This window comes from Rhipicephalus microplus, unplaced genomic scaffold (genome assembly GCF_043290135.1).
Source record: "Rhipicephalus microplus isolate Deutch F79 unplaced genomic scaffold, USDA_Rmic scaffold_220, whole genome shotgun sequence".
Taxonomy (NCBI): domain Eukaryota; kingdom Metazoa; phylum Arthropoda; class Arachnida; order Ixodida; family Ixodidae; genus Rhipicephalus; species Rhipicephalus microplus.
In genome coordinates, this window is record NW_027464791.1 from 191,192 (window position 1) to 210,079 (window position 18,888).

Consider the following 18,888-nt stretch of genomic DNA (forward strand, 5'->3'; position numbering starts at 1 on the left):
AGTCGCATCTCGCATTTCTTCGCCCGCAGCCAATTGCAGTTCAATCGCCTCTCATCAATCACGGAGATCCCAGACGTCCTTCATCACGCCGTGAGCATACCCTGTAGCAAGCTCCGCACCGCAAGGAGCCCCAACAGAGCTGCCAGACAGACGCCGTTCGTCGACGACTGGAGATGAAATAGCGGGCGAAATTACATATCTTCATGGCCGTTGGCCAGCCCACCTAGGAGCCCGTGACGCAAGGAACCCGGAGGCAAACGATTGGCCGACGAGGTGGCATGCTATAGCGGTCAAATCGACGCACGCGCCAACCGTTGATCCTATACCGACTAGCGTATGCAAGTCGTCGAAGCTATTGCGAAAGGAGACACTGGTTCTTAGGGAAAGAACAAAGAGACAAAACAGAATGAGGGTTGAGAGGAAAGAAATGAAGGAAAGAAGACAACCCTGGAGGCAGCTGTTCACGGTCAACCGGCGCAGAAAGAAACCACGCAAACGCACAGGCTTAAGCGTTTCGGACGCACCACATCGTCCCGAGGCGATTGTCGCGCCCTCCTCCCCCGTCGCGCACGGACGCATAGCGGTCCTCGCGCGCGTCGCGTGGCAAGCTCGTGCGGTGCGTTCCAGTTGGGCGGCGCTTGGCGTGACGTCACAATGACGGGGCGTAAGGAAAGGAGGTGTTGTGACGTCACAGGCTCCGCCCGTTGCGTGTTCCACCGTTTCCCAAAACCCGGGGGGCAGTAGTAAACGCTACGGCGGCACACAACATCGTGGCCGTGTGTGCTTGCAGTCGAGTTCTTCGGACGTTCGTCTCCGCGTGCTCCGCTGTAAACTGTTTTATCACGCGCGCGCTGGAATATGGCGAGTGTTCTGCCCAGTCCGCCGTCCAGCGATGACCACCTGACCTCGGCTGGGTTCTTCAGTCACGTGCCGGCTTGGACTACGACGACCATTTTGCCCGGACTTTCTAGAAGGTCAGTACTAAAGAAGGCGTTGATTCAAAGCAGGTCGTCATTGTAAGAACAGTGCAGCTGCACACTTTAGCTTAAAATTAGGTGCATAACCTACACTCACAGAGCTGAGAACACGCGACAGGGCTTCATCTTACAGGGAGTAGCGGTTGACTTGCAAATTTATCTCGTTTTTTTTTAATTTCACGCACTCAAGAACGCTGTAGTAATTTAGACAGGGCAGTTATTCTAGCAGAGGTAAAACGATCTGATGATGTAAATAAGTGTTTAACCTTTTTATTGAATAGATTTCGTTAGTTACTATTTTAGTGTGTAAATAGGCAAAGTTTGTTAATTATCCAGCTTAGCGCTTTCGCTGCATCTTAGTGCAAATGAAATACTAAGACGCTTGAAGAAGGCTGCACCTTTTGCACTGAAGATTTTTGCGGACGCTTACTACCTAAACAGGTACTCAATCGACCTTTCTTTATTGCCCATCATGTCGCACTGAGCCGAAAATTCTGACGTGCAGCATACGGCTCAGAACAATAGGTCAGTGGGTTGATTCAACGTGCGAAGCGTATATGTTTGTTTGTTTTATTACATGGCGCGCTCTTAGCTGAAAGACCCTATATTCAATTCATCGAAGGGTATTTCGGAAATCTACAAGTGTGACTTGCCTGTCAACATCGATTGCTTTCGGGAGAATGTTCTGCCAGTAAGTGTGTGTCCCGTTTTGGAAGTTTTGAGACACCTCACTGTCTGCACTCATTATTTCTCAGACACTATGCACCGTCTTGCCCTCTACTGAGTTTTGCTGAACTGCACAATTTGAGGGGGCTGAGTTGTAGTTCACTAGCCATGCTTCTCAGCTCTTAAATATCACTGGAAGCGGGGATTTTGTTGGTTGTGCGTGCGCAAATTTATTGAGTAAACTCAGAACCCACTCCAGGCTACCATGTCCTTTCAAAAGTCTTCATCTCGCGAAGTATCAATAACTTCGATGGGCGGAGGTTTATTCGGGACACGCTGACAAATTTTGAAGGTACGTGAAACAGTTTGTCAACCAAAGTTATCCACAATAAACCTGTCGATCCAACGTTCGCATATCGATTCAGCCAAGCTCATTGTGCAACAAACCAGTGCAACGTTCACACAAGCATGCAAAAACAACATGGGGATAAAATGACACCGCATCTATGTCTGTATAAGGACAAATAACAAATATCTGTTGATAAAACTGCTTTTGATAGCAAATGTCTTCTGAAATAACAAGTACCCTTTGGAAGAGATCAACTTAAGCTAGTCGTAATGCTGAACGAGCAGTGATAGTAAGCCCGTCGCCCTATCGAAAAGAGCTTTGGCAGACGAAACACATTTTGTGATGGTCCAGGCATCTTTTGCATGTTCCAAGTGACCGTCTCAGTTTCTATTCTCGAGGTCGGATGATACGACCTGTGCTACGCTATGCATGCGTTTTCTTCCCAAGTTATGTGCTGACAAGGAGCCTGTCCTATTTACAATTTTTTCTCCAATGCAGCACATTCTCCGTTGAACTAGATTCACGAAATATGACTGTTGTTACGTGCATTTGCCCGCCCTTGCTCGTGATTGCGTTTCAAATAAATCAGGCTTTAATGCGCAATGACTTCTTGTTAGGCGTACCATGGAGTCGTTTACGACTGCAGGTGGCTTCATAACTGATATGAATGCAGGGAACATCACATTATTGCAATTTTTGCAGTTCACCTGATAACCGCAGAGGATAGTTTAATAGACGTATCTGTGGCAAGCACGTGCTTGAAGGGTTGTCCAAGAGAAAGGTAGTTTTTTTTTTTAATCTTTAAATAATAAGTTATATGTTCTCTATTAAGGAAGACGGAACAAATAATAGTACAGCAAAATTTGTTACTAAAATATATATTCACTGAAAAAAAACCGTAATTAGTGGTTGTGTCGCGCCCACACTTCGCCAAGCGGACTTGTTTTCATCAATGCTAGGACATAACTGATTCGAATGTGTGGTTTGAGGAAGAAGACGCCTAAATTTTGCAGAACTGATTTGTTTCTTTCTCTTTCGGAAGTTTCACTGGAATGTGTAGAGCTTGAGATCGTCGACGTTGTGTCTTGCTACGTTAAAATGCTGTGCCACTGTTTTAGCTAATTTCTTTGCTGTTTTCCGCGCTATTACCGTCTAATATAACATTAACAGGCCGTCCTCTTTCGTCATTGCACCTTTTTTAAGACAATATGAACATTTGATCATGTAGGTAACGTTTGAACTCCTGTATGTAGCATACCGTATAAAACGCAGACACGCTACCGCAAAAAAAAAGGCTCTGTTCTAGCCTTGAAAAAGAGAAGTGCTCTTGTAGAAACGTCACCTCCACATAACCCGTGTCTGCGCTTATTTTTTTATCGACGCAAGCTTCCATTTACCCCTTTCTTCCGCTGTTAAAGTCATTGTAAAATGTCGGTCTAAGTAATTAAGCGAATCTAAAGATACCATTTAGCAATATTGCGCTTAGGTAGACCGGTTTACTTCTTGCATTCTAAAGACGTAGCGTCTTTTGCCCCTTTGTTTAACCATCGCTTTCCACAACATGGTCAAAATAAGCACGTTTGCTTCGTAATCGCTGTTTGTGATTGACATTTGCGATTGCTACGATGACATGTTTGTTTTCTGTAAAGCAACAGAATCTCCAGTTGCATCATGACAGTGTGGCTTATTTAGTACATGTGATAGACGAGATAAAGTTAAAAAGTTCTTGCTTTGCTAAAAAAACACTATTAAAATTGATTATCAATGGCTCCTTTACGCAAACTGCAGAAGTGAGCCAATCACAATTGAGTGAATTTGATAAGGTCAGGCTTGATTGCGATCAGAAGTGTGCTGCGTCACAGGGGCATTATATTGCTGTGCCTTCGCTCAAATATACACATGTAGAGCAACAGTGCCATCAATCATTAAAAAAAAAACAGCAACATCCTCTGTATACAGTGTTGCTAGTTCACCCACACTACGATTCCCGTATTCCATCATTGATGTCACTTGACAGATTTTGCATAAGAAATAGCCGACGCAGACTTGTCCAAAGTTACGCAAGTGTGTTCAAAATCTTGGTTAAACCGGCGCTATTATGCGAAATCATGACAACACTTTTCTCCGCTTGCACAACCATGAAGCCATGGTCCATGTTCAGAGAAAGCACATTCGAACCAATAATTATTTTTGCCATGTCATTTGGGAAGGCAGCCGGACTACGTATCTTAAGCTTGGCAACCATGCTTTGCATGCCTGAGTATAAAAAGACGCAAGCGTCCAATGAAGGCGGTTACTTTACCTCAACTAGAGCGTTGTCTGGCTCCACATACTGCCTTGATCGGCACATGGTGTCAGAAGTGGGTTACGAACCCACGTCCTCTTGCGACAAGTGCCCTGTATAACAACCAAAAGCGTTGTGGGATTTTTTTGCCTGAAGAAAATGATTATAATTGGTGTGGAGTTCGCGTACATCATTAGAAAGTGAGCTTCATCAAGTAGCTCGATACTTCGTAATGTCCTACAACACTTAGCGCAAGCTGTTCTGTTTCACTCTCGAAAACTTTCCGATTCCTGTTCAAAACAAGGGCACTTGCTTAAACATGTTTTAGTTAAACATTACGAGGTATTCGACATCACTTCGGACTCCTGACTAGGGCATCTTGCCGATCCACTGTGCTTGTTTGACTCATTACAGCCAATTCTTGAGCGTACTAAGTATGCGTCTCTGACAAGGATGAAACTCCACAAAAAAGTATAGGCAACGTATCCAATCATCACAAAAGCAAATTTCATTCGCGCACATGATATCATGTTCCGCATCATTCACATATCACACGTAATGAGTAATTTACAGCGCAGTTGTGCATAGTGCCGAAAGTATCTGGGTATGTTTTTTATAGATAAAAATACAGGACATTCAGAATATCACATTGCTTTCAAGATGCATTTGGTGTGCTTGAATATTTTTTTCGTTTTCCTATAACTTTGTTTGGACAAGAAGACTTGTCATAACCAAAATCAAGAGTAATCAAAGTGCTTACAAGTGCAGCATTGAGACAAGCAAAGGCAGCCACCCTATTTTCGAGGTTTTGCCCCACCACACGTAGGTGTATGCATATATATAGCATACTTAAGCGTATCAATATAGGGCATCACGCAGAGCTAAGCTGATTTTTCCTTGGGATGAAACAGCGTCGTGTGAACTATGTGTTTGTTACAGCGTGCACGGCAGGAACTCGACGGTGCTGGCTTCTGTAAGCTGAAGCGGTAAAATTCGCTAAACAGAGATAGATGGGTGGTGCGGAGAATACTGGGAAACATTGCACTGGTGACAAGGAGGGGATAAGAAGGGACAACATACAGCGATATTTCTGGTGCTGTGTGTCTCTAAATTCCTATCCTGTCTGTGTGCTTGTTCGCCCGAGCAATGTTTGACGGTCAAATTGAATGATGAGTTATTTGTTCCCTATATAACTGATTATGTTTTCTTTCTTTATACTCTCTTTTGGTCGACAAGAGTGGCGATGTGGGCTTGTTGGTGAAACATTTGAAGGAAAATTACTTGAAAGAAAAAGGCGCTCTGTCTTCTCAGTCTATTCTTTCCTGTGTTCGTTTTTTCGGCTCGCGCTACATAAATTTCTTTCATATTTCTCTTTTGGTGTTGTGTGTCTCTGAATTCTTATCCTGTCTCTGCGCTTGTTCGCCAGAGCAGTGTTCGACTGTCATATTGAATAATGAGTTGTTTGTTCTCTATATATCTGATGATGTTTTCTTTCTCTTTACTCCCTGTAGCAGCCGTGAGTTTGACTGCAGGCCGTGCACACCTGAGACGCCCGACGACTCTTCAAGCCGGGACTCGGACTCCTCGCCGAACCACGTACTCAAGGACGGCGGCAGTGCGCTGCAGGACGGGTGCGCAACGGTGACGTCGTCTTCGGCGTCGTCGCCGAAGTCGGCCTACAAACACGTGCCGCACCGTGAGAAACCTCCGCACCTGGTGGCCCGAAGGAACGCCAGGGAGAGACGCCGAGTGCAGGCGGTGAACAACGCCTTCTGCAGGCTACGGAAGTGCGTGCCCGTCGAGAACAGGGCTAAGAGACTGTCAAAGGTAAAACCCGTGACATGTTTAGGCTTATTTTTGTGCGAAGGTCATACTATAGGGGTGGACTCGCATGGTGGGGAACAGGGCTAAGAGACTGTCAAAGGTAAAACCCGTGACATGTTTAGGGTTAATTTGCGAGGCCTGGTCATAGGTGCGGACTCGCATGGTGGATTCTCGGGGATCGGCCCGCCGTACGCGAACTGTTGACGCCATGTACCTCCAGCCGATCGGTGCACCGTTCTCCATCAATGGTGTCTCACTATTTTAAAGACAATAGTCTACACTTCAACGCAAAAACTTTGCTCTGTCTGTCTGTCTTGCTGTTTGTTTGTTTGTCAAGCGAATCGGCTCAAGTACGCCCTTATCCACAGCACCTGATTGATATGTGGGGTTTAACGTCCCAAAACCACTATATGATTATGAGAGACGCCGTAGTGGAGGGGCTCCGGAAATTTAGACCACCTGGGGTTCTTTAACGTGCACCCAAATCTGAGCACACGGGCCTGCAACAGTTCTGCCTCCATCGGAAATGCAGCCGCCGCAGCCGGGATTTGAACCCGCGCCCTGCGGGTCAGCAGCCGAGTACCTTAGCCACTAGACCACCGCGGCGGGGCAATTATCCGCAGCACCTACCGATAATGCTCTGGTTTCGGCGTTCATAGTTGTGCAATTGTCAATTGAAGAACAATTATTGGGCATATCTGAGACACAATATTAAAACATCAGTGTTCTTCAGTGTGTTTTTTATAGTAGACAAGGCACACATAAGTAATTCTAAGAATCGCAGCGTTTAATACAATGCGCTGACAATGCGATGCTGTATGCACAAAAAAAAGCGAGTTTCTTACGCTTTGCTCAGACGATATGGTGCTGCCACCCACCTTAAAATCTACAAAAAATGGGCTCTAAGATTGTGCGCGCACGCCGGGCACTCGCATCTTTTAGTTTTTTTTGGATTACTGCCAGATGGCACTCGTGTCTCGCGCACCACCTCGAGAGTGTCATTCACCAATTTTTCTCTCAAAAACTAAAAAATAATAAGTGTTTGTTCACTCTCTAGGCAGAAAACTAACGTTTTTCGGTGACATTTGCAGTCAAACATGCAGATACGGGGCCAATTTTTTTTTCTCAATCTTTACTTATCACTATATTCCTTTTATTCCCTCCTTATCCTATTCCCTCGTGAGCTACTGCCGAGGTGTCGCACTTAGTTGCAGACAGTTGCGGGACTCACTCCCCCTTTCCTTCTTTTACAAAATCACTCTCCGCTCCTCCATGACAAGTGTCATTGATGTTATAGACGTGACCGTAAACAAATCGGACCAGTATTTCCATGTTTCCCTGCATGTTTCCCTGAAAGACGACATTCTTGAGTCTGGAGGTAGTGAATAAAACGTTTGTTTGAACTTCTGCGCGATAAATTCAGGGAATAGGATTTGGAAGTACTGCTTCCGAGCCATATATGGATCTTTTGTACAGAGAGGAGGATTCCCTTCTTTCTGGGCTGTTGTACGAAAGCCAACGTCACAGCCTCGGCAGTGCATTTCTTGGAGGGTCAAGCGCGCTAACAATAGACCAGAGAAGACTATGGCGACGTCCAGAACGCCTTGAGTGAAAAGATTCATACCCTGCATGCACTGCGTTAGGAATGAGCGCCATCTGTCAGTGTTCTTGGAAAATGAACGGATGGCCTCCAATATATTGAAGCGTGCGGTGTGTGCGCGCGATCGCGGAGGCCATAATTTGTAGAAGGCAAGATGACGGATAGGTGTCACCACCGTATCGTCTGATAGTAAAAAAAAAAAACGACTGGTCGCGCTGTACAACCGTTAACTGGCCACTCCGTGCATGTAGGCACTGGATCGCGCGTTAGGAATTCAGTCAAGGACGTCTTTACTCGGCTTTCGCTTAATGAGCGCCAGCGCTAACGTCGCCACCAGTGTAAGCGTTAGCCCCCGCTGCTTCGCATCTACTCGTGGTCGCCTTTAGCGGGAGATGGTTTAAAGTTTTTTTTTCTTCTTCTCTCTGCATGTATAGCGATAGCGGCAATGAACTATCTCTGGGTGAACGTGGGCTATATATTTTGCGCGAAGCAGGACAGGTGACTCAGACAGTTTGACGGACGTTTCAATAAGTGGACCCATTTATTTCAAAGGCACCTTGTGAACAATGAGTGGCATACTTTGCATCATCCCTACCATCTGCGTTCGTGACCGTGAATATAGGGAAAGAGCTCTTCACTGTGATGGGAGGGGGGGGGCGGAGGTCTATTTTTTACTACAATGCTCTCCCTCCTGTACGAGTGGGGCTGTGAAAGCAATGATTGCATTGTCTCGCTGCTTTCGTTTAAGGAGTAGCATATTGATTCCAGTGTCTGTAGTGATAATATTCCTTCTGCTTGAACATGCACTGTTGCTGTTTAACATGTTACATGTAGTAGCTTTCACGCTACTGTTGAGATACAGAAATTTATAACGACAATCAAAAGCATGCACTTGGCTAACATGCACCATGCTTTAGTGAAGTCTCACCGTACACCAAAAACTGATGATGATCTGGTCGAAAACTTTATCACGCAAACGTTGAAGTAGAAAGGAATGCGACCAGGTTGTAAGTGCACGTGTATTTATTTAAACTTCGTGCCATACTTTATAAAATTTTGCCTGATTCAATGGTCCAGTGTCAGTTCGACATTGCAGTAGATCCTGATTCGTGATAGTATTCCCAAATTGTGAACGTCTCATCGGAATAGATCTGCGACACAAGACGACGGAGGGTACAAATGATAGTATAATGACAACGCCTAGAATATAACATAAGGTTTCGATGTTCTGAATGAAGCCACGTCCACAGCTGCGGTTTGTTGAGCATGCAAAGGACAATAATTTCGAAGTGTAATTTTCAGTGCAAAATAAATCATGTGCGTTATCTTTTTTCCCTATGGTCTACACTGTCAAATACTCAAGCTGAAGGTTACGGTATCCTCAACAGGCATGTCTTTTTTTTTCTTTTTGCTACAGGTCAAAACGCTTCACAGAGCTATCGAATACATTCAGGCCCTTCAGCATCTTCTTACAGAAGCGGATAAAGCCGTTACGTCATCTACCACTACACCCGAAGTCTGCACTCCTAGTGCGACCTATCCAGAAACACCAGCGCCAGTTTGTGACAAGGAGAACGATGCTAGTCAACGCTGGATAACTCTGGAAAACGTAAGTCTACATAAGTTCCGTCTCATCTTCAACCGAAGTGACGGCAAACAAATGCAAGGACTCGGTAGAATAGAGGGATTACTCGATCAAGCTTTTGGCTCGTCAATTAAATAAATATAGTAATAATTTCCGAGTGTTGAATTTCCCATGGGCCGGGAAGCAGCACATACGCAGGATAACCGCTGGCCATTAAGGGTAGCCGACTGGATTCCCCGAGAAGGCAAAAACGCACGGAGGGGAGACAGAAATTTAGGTAGGCCGATGAGATTAAAATGTTCACAGGTATAACGTGGCAGCCAGAAAGCACAAGACAGGGTTGACTGGCGGACCATGGGAAACATCTGTCCTGCAGTGGTCATTATGCGGATGATGGTGATGGGCGATAATTTCCATAATTCGGAATTTCACATACCAGAAGGACATCATAATTGTGCGACATGACCTAGTGCAGAATTCCAAATAAATTCAATTATAGCAAGAACTTTGGCTAGTTGGTATTGAATTGAACACGTATTACTAGCGGAACTCGAACAGGCACAAGAAAATTTACACACAGGATGACTGCGGATAACTTCGACTCACCTGGGCGTCAACAAGCACTGATATAGCATAGTACACTTTCATTTAGCATTCTGCCTTCTACTCGATTAGAGTATTTGCAACTTGACGAAGCGAATCGGAAAACACAATATACATCGTGCGTACAATAACGTAGTGGTGGTAAATCGGGCTTGCAAATATTTGAGTCTAATACCAAATACAGTTCCATGAGGATGCTGCAATCAAGAGTGAAATTGTATTGATTGAAAAAATATGTAATTGGGTTTTCTTTTAAAGCTGGTAGTGCGAACACGTAGTATGCTACGTGTGCCTAATTTTCTGGATTTAGTGAGTAGAAGTGTGATAAAAACTCCACGCGTGTAGTACTATCTTCTCATCTGTTTTGTTTTCATATTTTCCTGCAGGCGCCCGTTTGCGGAACGGACAGTTATTCCAGTTACCTCAACTTCTACGAGGAATGTGGCATAACGTTTGCCAGTTGACTTTTCTGAAACACTCCGCGAAATCCGGTCTACATAAAACCCCACACACTTCGGAGCATCGTGCACCTTGGTGGCGAGCACCTCATGTGACATCAGGCATCGACGAGGCCAACATGTGACATCACACAATGACCATCGACCCAAATAACTGGGTGGCTCCTGTGGATTCGTGCGACTTATAAAGATGACAGTGAAGCTGATCACGCATTGCTGTATCGTGAGGCCATTTCCCAAAGTTGTGGCATAGTGAATTGACGGGCTCCATTATACCGTCAGTGGAGAGCAGCTGTGACTGATGCGGTTCGTGACGCTCCATTTTTGGAGCATAGTCCTCAAATGATCGAGACATACCTCTGCAAATTGTGTACATAGTTTTGACTTGTTTACATGCTCGCAATAGCTTAATTCATTTCCAAGATTCAGGGCACAAGTGATTCTCAAGACATGCGAAATGATACATTCCATAGGTTTGCGATAGCAAGTCTCAGTTCCGAGAACTTGGGTACAAGTGACTCCCAAGATATGTGACATCATTCCATAGACACTACCATTTTTTTATCTGCTGAATGAGTGCCATCACCCAAGCTTAAGTACGAAAATCATTTAGCGCATGAATGTTCTTCATCATGGAAGGAAGCCTTCGTCCCGAACCACAAAGCATGAGAGGACGTCATACCGTCGAAAGCATCCGAGTGATTTACTTTTTGCAAGACTGTTGTATTTTCCTCGACCTTCTGGAGAATTTGAGCAGTATTACGACTGGTCACAAATGTGTCTTACCTACTCATTTTCTCGCGCTCTTTTTCCGTGTTGCCAAACTTTTAGTACTCATTTTTATTTGTTTCGTTGCGTATGTGCCTAAGTCAAGTACGTCTAAGACCACGCAGTTGTGATCTGGTGAACCTCTACGCAAGACTGTGTTATACATAAGACATCAGGGATTTTGTCTCCAAGGAACACTTCTGGCCACCGCGTTATGGGCATTTGATGCGGCAAGACTGCTTAATTTTTTTTTCTCATTAATTATGTGTTTTCTCGGGGCATTTGCTTGTGTGTATACTCAAGGACGTTCCTTTCAAAGTGGCATTGCAGAGTTTTCCTAGTCTTTTCTGTGTTTTTTTTTTCTCGTTGTTACTTGTATTCTCCTCTTGTTGTAAATACGAGCTCACTCTGTGGCAGAAGAGATTTGCAATTTCAATAAAAAATGAATTAAAAAAGATCTTTTCGAAAGCTTTGTTACTTCTTTCAATATTGAGTCTGGCCTTATACCTTATCCTCATAATAAATTCTTATTGTAGCACTATCTCTAATGAGTTGTATATAGCGCACCACTTAAGAAGCGGCACAAATTGCCTTGATTTCAATTACCGGCCCTTCCTTATTTGCTGCACCATGGTGAAAAGTGTGTTGATTGTCACATTTTCCTCTAGTTTCTCAACACCAAAATTACGACGGAATGTCTTCAGAGGCTGAAGGGCAGAGCTTGTAATAATAAAGATCATGGTGCACCGTAACATGCACACAACTAATGAGAGGAGGCTGATTTATAATACGTAGGAATAATTATTGGCAGGCTGTGAAGAAAAGTTGCAGCTATCACATGTGTTACCCTGCAAAGTAAAGGTTATCCTAGTTTGACGGAATGTCGCCTTCTTGTACAGAGGACTTGTGCCTCTCTATTTTACAATTAAGGACGTTCCATCTATCCATCAATGTAATGGTGAAGAACTTTCGCTTAACAAAAGGACAAATAAAGCATCCGAGCTCGTTGGAAGCATTACGCATGCACAACTCAGAGATATATATTTATAGGCTAAATATTTGCACATAAACTCTAAAAAAATATCGAGTAAAAAGGGTGTCTTTTTGTCCCGCAACAATAATCGTCATCAGGCTTGCGTGCGCTTCCTTTCTTCAAAACTCGACGCTGGCCACTATCCTATTGAGAATGCAATGTAACCCTGATAATGGGCATGTCGATCGTGACCGGAATGTACCGGGCGCGGAACAATAGCGCAAGGATGGAACGCAATATAGATGACGATTATTGTTGTGGGACAAAAAGACACCCTTTTTACTCGCTCTTTTTTCAGAGTGTAGGTGCCGCCTAGTTTCTTCTTGTTTATGCTCCGGCTACAACGAAACGCGCGTGAACATGCATGACAACATCGCTAAATGAAATGCGAAATCCTCGAACAGTCGTCGCTGGAGCCAATGATTAGGAAGCCTTGTGTTATTCAAGGCAGCATTTAAAAAAAAAGAAACACGACGATGAGCTACCTCGAAAAATACCCCTTGTCGATGCGAGTGCTGAAAAGCTACACCACATGTTCAAGACTTTTTTATTTGATGAAGCCTCGATCTTCCGAGCTTCTGCCTTGCATAAACATGGCTAAATGCAGCACTGTTAGTCAAGGCTATACCGATGGGGGATCACAACTTGCATAACGCAAGCACGTGAATACTTAAAGCACATGAGCACTTGAAGCACATGAGCACTTGAAGCACATGAATACGGTAGTCTTAAAGCGATCTATTGTTTGCCGGCTCCCCTACTTTTAAACCGTGCTGTCTGCTGCATCCAGCAAAATAACAGTGAACTAATCGTTAAGAAGGACTGCTATATGCGCGCGAAATGCTGGTATATGAAAGAATTATTTTATGTTGACCAATCAAGCGATGCGAGTTAGTGTTCTTAGCTATTTCATACATGCATCATTATGAAAAAAACGTTGCAGGCACCGCACATCGTTTTGCTGAATTCGAAGCATTCCCAAGCTCGCAAAGAGGTGACAAGCCTCAATGAGGAAACTTATGCACACCAATGCCCAAACCACCATTCATGTCAGCTCACTGAATTGCCACGTTTGCAGCTTCACTAAAGAGATTTGCTACAATTCCACCGAGTTGTTTTTGTTGTGAACTCTATGTTGAGCATTTGCTTTTGGACTGCGCGTTTCGGAGGTTAAAGTGTCCGTCTGTGCGTTTACTGTCGCATATCTTCATTATGAAATACAAAAGATCACCAGAGATGTGCCTGCCATTTCTTAATAGAGGAAAGTTTATGCTTTACTAATTTTTTACATGTGTATTACATACAGTCAACTTGTAGGCTATCTGTATGAAAAGTTGGGGTGGCGATATATATTTTTTTTCCTGACGCAGGCTGTTTCAAAGTAAAGTCATTGGTTGTTACAACGTTACTTTGTACTTGAAGTGATTGGTTATCATCAGCAAATGTTATCCGCTTTTCTTAGTTGGCACCTATAACCTTGACGCAAAGACCTCAAAAGTGGCCGCTAACAACTTCTTGCCGCTATACATGCAAAAAGATGTTGAGCCCCTTCCTTGATTCCCATACTCTTTCGTAAGCGATGCTAAATTAACTGCACCTAATATTACTGTTTGTTTGCTTATGAACCTCAAGTTACATCTAAATGATCGTTACAATATTTTACTTGAAGTTCTGATATAGTATATAACAGCATATGGCTGTCCAGAACCCGACCCATAGTGATTGGCGGGGAGAGAGTATGAATAAATATGCAGTTATATTCATTTTCATCTGTACGCTTAAAGGAAAAGGAGAGATGGAAAATAATGTCGTAAACATGAAGAAAACGTCATGTATGCGATAATGCTATTGTAATATTGTCCAATGCGGTGCTACAGCCCGAGATTGAATTATGGCGGTAGTATACAACAAAAATATATACAGAAAAGTGCGTAAAACACGTGGACTACGCTTTTGTTGCGTTTTAATTCTGTCTGTAATAAAACCGAGAAACACAGCATGCTGTATTCTCGGTTTTAAAAGAGTGGGCAGTAGTGCTATAATTTTTTTTCCCTTCGCGTTCTACATATCTCACTTCTTGCGCCCCCTCTCTCTCTCTCTCAATGATCGTCTTACACCACAATTTGAAATGCAACTTTGTATCTTTTGGTGATGTTATCACACTCCGAGTTCTGCAGCCATGCGCCACCAGTACGGCGTGGCCTGTGTGCCAACAAGGCCCCCTGAGGCGTCGTCAGTACACGCTGGTAAAATGCGGGAGGCGTGCTGGAGTGGAGTGTGCCGGGCACACGCGACGCGCCAAAGCCACCTGTCCCCGAGCCTACGTGGCGGCTCGCTTACACTTTTTTTCTTTTTTTTTTTGCTTCTTGAAAAGCGCGCCGGCTTCTTGTTGTTGACCTGAACGTCCAGGTGGTAAGGGATGGCACGGGTACTCTGTCGTTGAATTTGTATGCACGCGTCAACACGTCCACCAGAGTTACACGGCACGGGACGTTTTGCGCAAGTATGTTCCATTTAATTAGGTAAATTTTTGTTTACTTTGTAACGGGATTGTCACTCATACATGCCCCTGCACTAGTGCAATAGCAAAATAGTTGAATGGAGAAGCTGACAGACAAAGGTGCCGGCTTCAACAAAAATGTCAAACATGTAATGCGTACACGTAGAGTGACCCACGTGGACCCACGTAAAAAGGAATTGCTATAAGTAATAAGGAATTGCAGGTTAATAAGTGAAACGACCCATTTTCACCCATGTTAACATGTCGTGTTACAGATTCACTGTTCATTTGTGCCCTTATACACTTGTTTTTTTTTTTTTAAGCAATCAGTAGATAACCGATGAATCGGGTTATGAATAAACTCGAAATTAGAGGCTTCAGTTTAACTTCCACAACTCGGAAAGTCTTTTAGCACAATTCACCCCACTGTGAACGAAATTTCAGCATTATACCAACCGGACTGCGGATGCGATCACACAGATCGAACAAGCTACCTCGTGCTCAGTGCAGCCAGGCTGCATTCACTGAGTTGTCGGTGTGTGTCTAATCAGATGTTTAACCAGCATCCACGAAAGCTATGGCACAGCTTCAGCGAAATCCCGTCTATACTTGCTGAATCCCCTCAACCATTCGCATCACCACGTAAGCCACAATCATCATAGCTGTCACAAGCATTGACGGCACTACACCGTCACCACAAATATAACAACGATCATGACCATCGCAAGGTTTGAAGTAGCCACCATAGCGGTTACGATGATCATCACCTCATGGCCATGATCGGCATCAACGAAATTGTAGCATCGTCAAGGTAGAAAGATGGGCATGTTGGTGTTCCATGTTTAAGACGGGTAAGACCGCACTGAGTGCGAATACACAAAGAAAGAACACACACGCACACACACAAGCGCTATGTGTGTGTGTGTGTGTGTGTGTGTGTGTGTGTGTGTGTGTGTGTGTGTGTGTGTGCGTGTGTGTGCGTGTGTGTGCGTGTGTGTGTGTGTGTGTGTGTGTGTGTGTGTGTGTGTGTCCTTTCTTTGTGTATTCGTTTTCAGTGCGCTCTAACCCTTCTTAAACATGTAGCATCATTGCAACTGCAATCGCCGTCATCATCACCACAATCTACGCTGTATTCATCGTAACTCGCGATCATCCTCACGAAAACCATGATCTCCACCACATTCGAATCGCTATCCCCGTCATTCTGATTTGCATAGCTCTACCATCTTCGATATTTCACAAAAATGTTAAAATTGCAAACACAAAGTATCATGAAACACTTTTATTTCTTCACGAGAAAAAAACTGAAAAGAAAGAACAGGTTAATTATAAACATTTTTTTACGCCACTGACCACTTCGAAACCCTCGTCACCTCTGCTTCTGTTTCTGAAGCGTTCGAAGACACCCCGCGTAATATATCTCCTCCTCGCTTTGTGATCGGTAGCAGGCCTTTTTTCTCAAATACGGGAGCCTCGTTCCGAAAAGGACAGCTCAGAAAAGACCACATATGCTCTCTATTGTTTTTTGGAGTTCGAAACAAAGAAGCGTGCCGCCGACAAAAGCGGTGGTAATCAGTTGGCACGAAGCCCCGAGTCAAGGACGAATTTCGGTCTTCCAGTGAAGCATGACCCGATGATCACCGGTCGTGTCCGCATGAGCGATCAAGCAGGGGAACGCTTGCTTTGTGCCGACGCGCTGAGGTTCGAGCAAGGGGCGTAGTTCATTACGCGGTCACCGACTTTCGTGGCTTACAGAGACACGGAGAACAAGCGCACGGACGAAACGGTCGGCCACCTTAAAGGGATGCTAAAGAGATACAATCAGTTGTTTTAGATTGATAAACTGCACTCTGAGAATTTCTAATGTCATAAATTTTCACTTTGGTAACTTAGTTATCAGCGGAGAAAACCAAGGTCGAAGTTTCATTTTTAAATTTCGCGCCGTAATCTCCGCGCGTGACGTAATAAACTCCACAACGTATTGTTCGTATGTTAGCGACATTAGCTCGATAAAATTTGACATCCTATGCTAAGTCAATGGCACCCACAGATTATAACACATTTCAATTTTATTGGTTAAAAGTTACGTAGGACCCAAAAGACGCTTTCGAAATTTCATGACGTCCCAACGTTTGGTGCGGGAATCTCAGGAAGGTGTCTCTTCTTGGGGTGCAGTTTCTTCTCGCGTGTTTTCCCGCTTGCCAGGTATCATGTCGTGGTAAAAATGGTGTTTTCGGGATTGCGAAATTGTTCTTTACAAATACGCGAAAAAATCGTTTTGCCCCTTATTGTGCGGTGTCAATTTTTATGAACGAGAACACGGGAGCGCGTGGCCTACGCGCTCTGGCAGCAGCTGGCAGCGCGCTCAAGCTGGAGTGATAGCAACTACAGTCTCTTTGCACGTCGTCTTGCGGCGAGCAAAACAACCGTTTGTTGCTGATATAGATCACGGTCGAGGTCAAACCACCTTCATGTACCCTCATGTGCGTGTTTACAGTTCGTTCTGCATATATATCCGCATAAGAAATTCAACTTGCTTACCCAGACTACCTGAAAACGGTTGCCGTGGCTACGGAATCACATCTTGACGTCACTGAGCCTGCGGAAGTGTTTACGTGTTTCCGGCGTCGACATCGTACCTGGACACACGGGTGGCGGCGGCGGCGGTGAAAGGACGTTCGCCTAATCAGCTCTTTTTGCTTACCCAGGTTGGTGTCCTGCATTTCGGCGGCCGGTGCTTTAGGGTTCCTGCCTTGTTGGAATCGTTGCGCTGGAGCCATTTATCAAAGCGGCGCTCCTTTACAACGTTCAAATTTCCTCCATTTATTAGACTACCTGAAAACGGTTGCCGTGGCTACGGAATCACATCTGGACGTCACTGAGCCTGCGGAAGTGTTTACGTGTTTCCGGCGTCGACATCGTACCTGGACACACGGGTGGCGGCGGCGGCGGTGAAAGGACGTTCGCCTAATCAGCTCTTTTTGCTTACCCAGGTTGGTGTCCTGCATTTCGGCGGCCGGTGCTTTAGGGTTCCTGCCTTGTTGGAATCGTTGCGCTGGAGCCATTTATCAAAGCGGCGCTCCTTTACAACGTTCAAATTTCCTCCATTTATTAGACTACCTGAAAACGGTTGCCGTGGCTACGGAATCACATCTTGACGTCACTGAGCCTGCGGAAGTGTTTACGTGTTTCCGGCGTCGACATCGTACCTGGACACACGGGTGGCGGCGGCGGCGGTGAAAGGACGTTCGCCTAATCAGCTCTTTTTGCTTACCCAGGTTGGTAAATTCGCTTATTTCTCAATACCGCCTTACCGCTACCGCCGTTGCCACCGTGTTTCAGTGCTTTGCTGAGTTCTCTGTGCATAATGTGCCTTTTTCCTAATTGAATGCTCCCGAATTGAGTGCGAACTGAGTGCTACTGTGAATGCCTGGACAACGTACCATGACAAGCACGTGCCAGTCTTGTGATGAGCCCCTCCCCTGTGATGGGCGTGTCCTGAAGTGCAACGAATGTGAGTCCTCTTACCATGTTGGCAGTTGTTCTGGCTGGTCGGAGACGACATTTAAGACTAAAGGAGAGAGCGGTCGCAGGGCATGGCGATGTGCTGCTTGCCGTTCATCTAAAGCGAAAAGTGGGGAGAAAACTAGCATGGACTCTGAGTTAACCATTTGCCTGGCAGATATAACTAGGAGGCTTGATGCTTTAGCAGGGCTGCCGGCTCAGGTTGGTGAGATTAAGGTCTCAATCCAGCTGTTGTCACAAAAGTACGATGACATCTTGAACTGTCAAGCTAAGCAGGAAAAGGACATTAGTAGCTTAAACAGACGCGTTGGGAAATTAGAGGCGGACTGCACCTCAAGTGATATTCAACAACTGAAAGCTACGGTGAATGATCTCGAGTTTCGTAGTCGGAGACTAAACATAGAAGTTCACGGCATCCGGGTTACGCCAGACGAGAATTTGCTGTGTAAGTTGAATGATGTGGCCAAGATTGCTAACCTGCCAGAGCTGACTGGGAATGACATCGCCGCTATCCACAGACTTCCGGCAAAGCCAAACAAAACACCCGGAATTATAGTTCGATTTGCCCAGCAATCAATTCGTGATAAGTGGCTAGGAAGGCGGAAAGCCCTAAGAGATGCTTCGAATGTTTCGATCACTGAAAACATGACCCAGCAAAACAGAGAGCTGCTGCGCAACGCAAAAGACTGGGCACAGAACAATGGCTATCGTTTTTC

The 18,888-nt window shown here is 44.9% G+C and overlaps 1 protein-coding gene across 2 annotated transcripts; it reads left to right on the top strand.

The window, feature by feature from the left end:
- Positions 1-773: 773 nt before the first annotated feature.
- Positions 774-11,571, top strand: LOC119165204 (uncharacterized). 2 transcript variants are annotated; one of them, XM_037417387.2, is made up of 4 exons: positions 774-974; positions 5,788-6,103; positions 9,118-9,309; positions 10,275-11,571. In XM_037417387.2, exons 1-4 carry the CDS (start codon positions 859-861, stop codon positions 10,350-10,352), a joined length of 702 nt encoding a protein of 233 aa, XP_037273284.2. In that variant the 5' UTR covers positions 774-858; the 3' UTR covers positions 10,353-11,571. The 2 variants fall into 2 exon arrangements, with proteins under 2 accessions (XP_037273284.2, XP_075741753.1); XM_075885638.1 differs by having other exon boundaries at positions 5,791-6,103.
- The last annotated feature ends 7,317 nt before the right edge of the window (positions 11,572-18,888 follow it).

Coding starts and splice junctions, on each gene's coding strand:
- LOC119165204 (XM_037417387.2), top strand. CDS start 859: ATGGCGAGTGTTCTGCCCAGTCCGCCGTCCAGCGATGACCACCTGACC. Junction 975..5,787: donor TTGCCCGGACTTTCTAGAAG/GTCAGTACTAAA, acceptor TACTCCCTGTAG/CAGCCGTGAGTTTGACTGCA. Junction 9,310..10,274: donor GCTGGATAACTCTGGAAAAC/GTAAGTCTACAT, acceptor ATTTTCCTGCAG/GCGCCCGTTTGCGGAACGGA.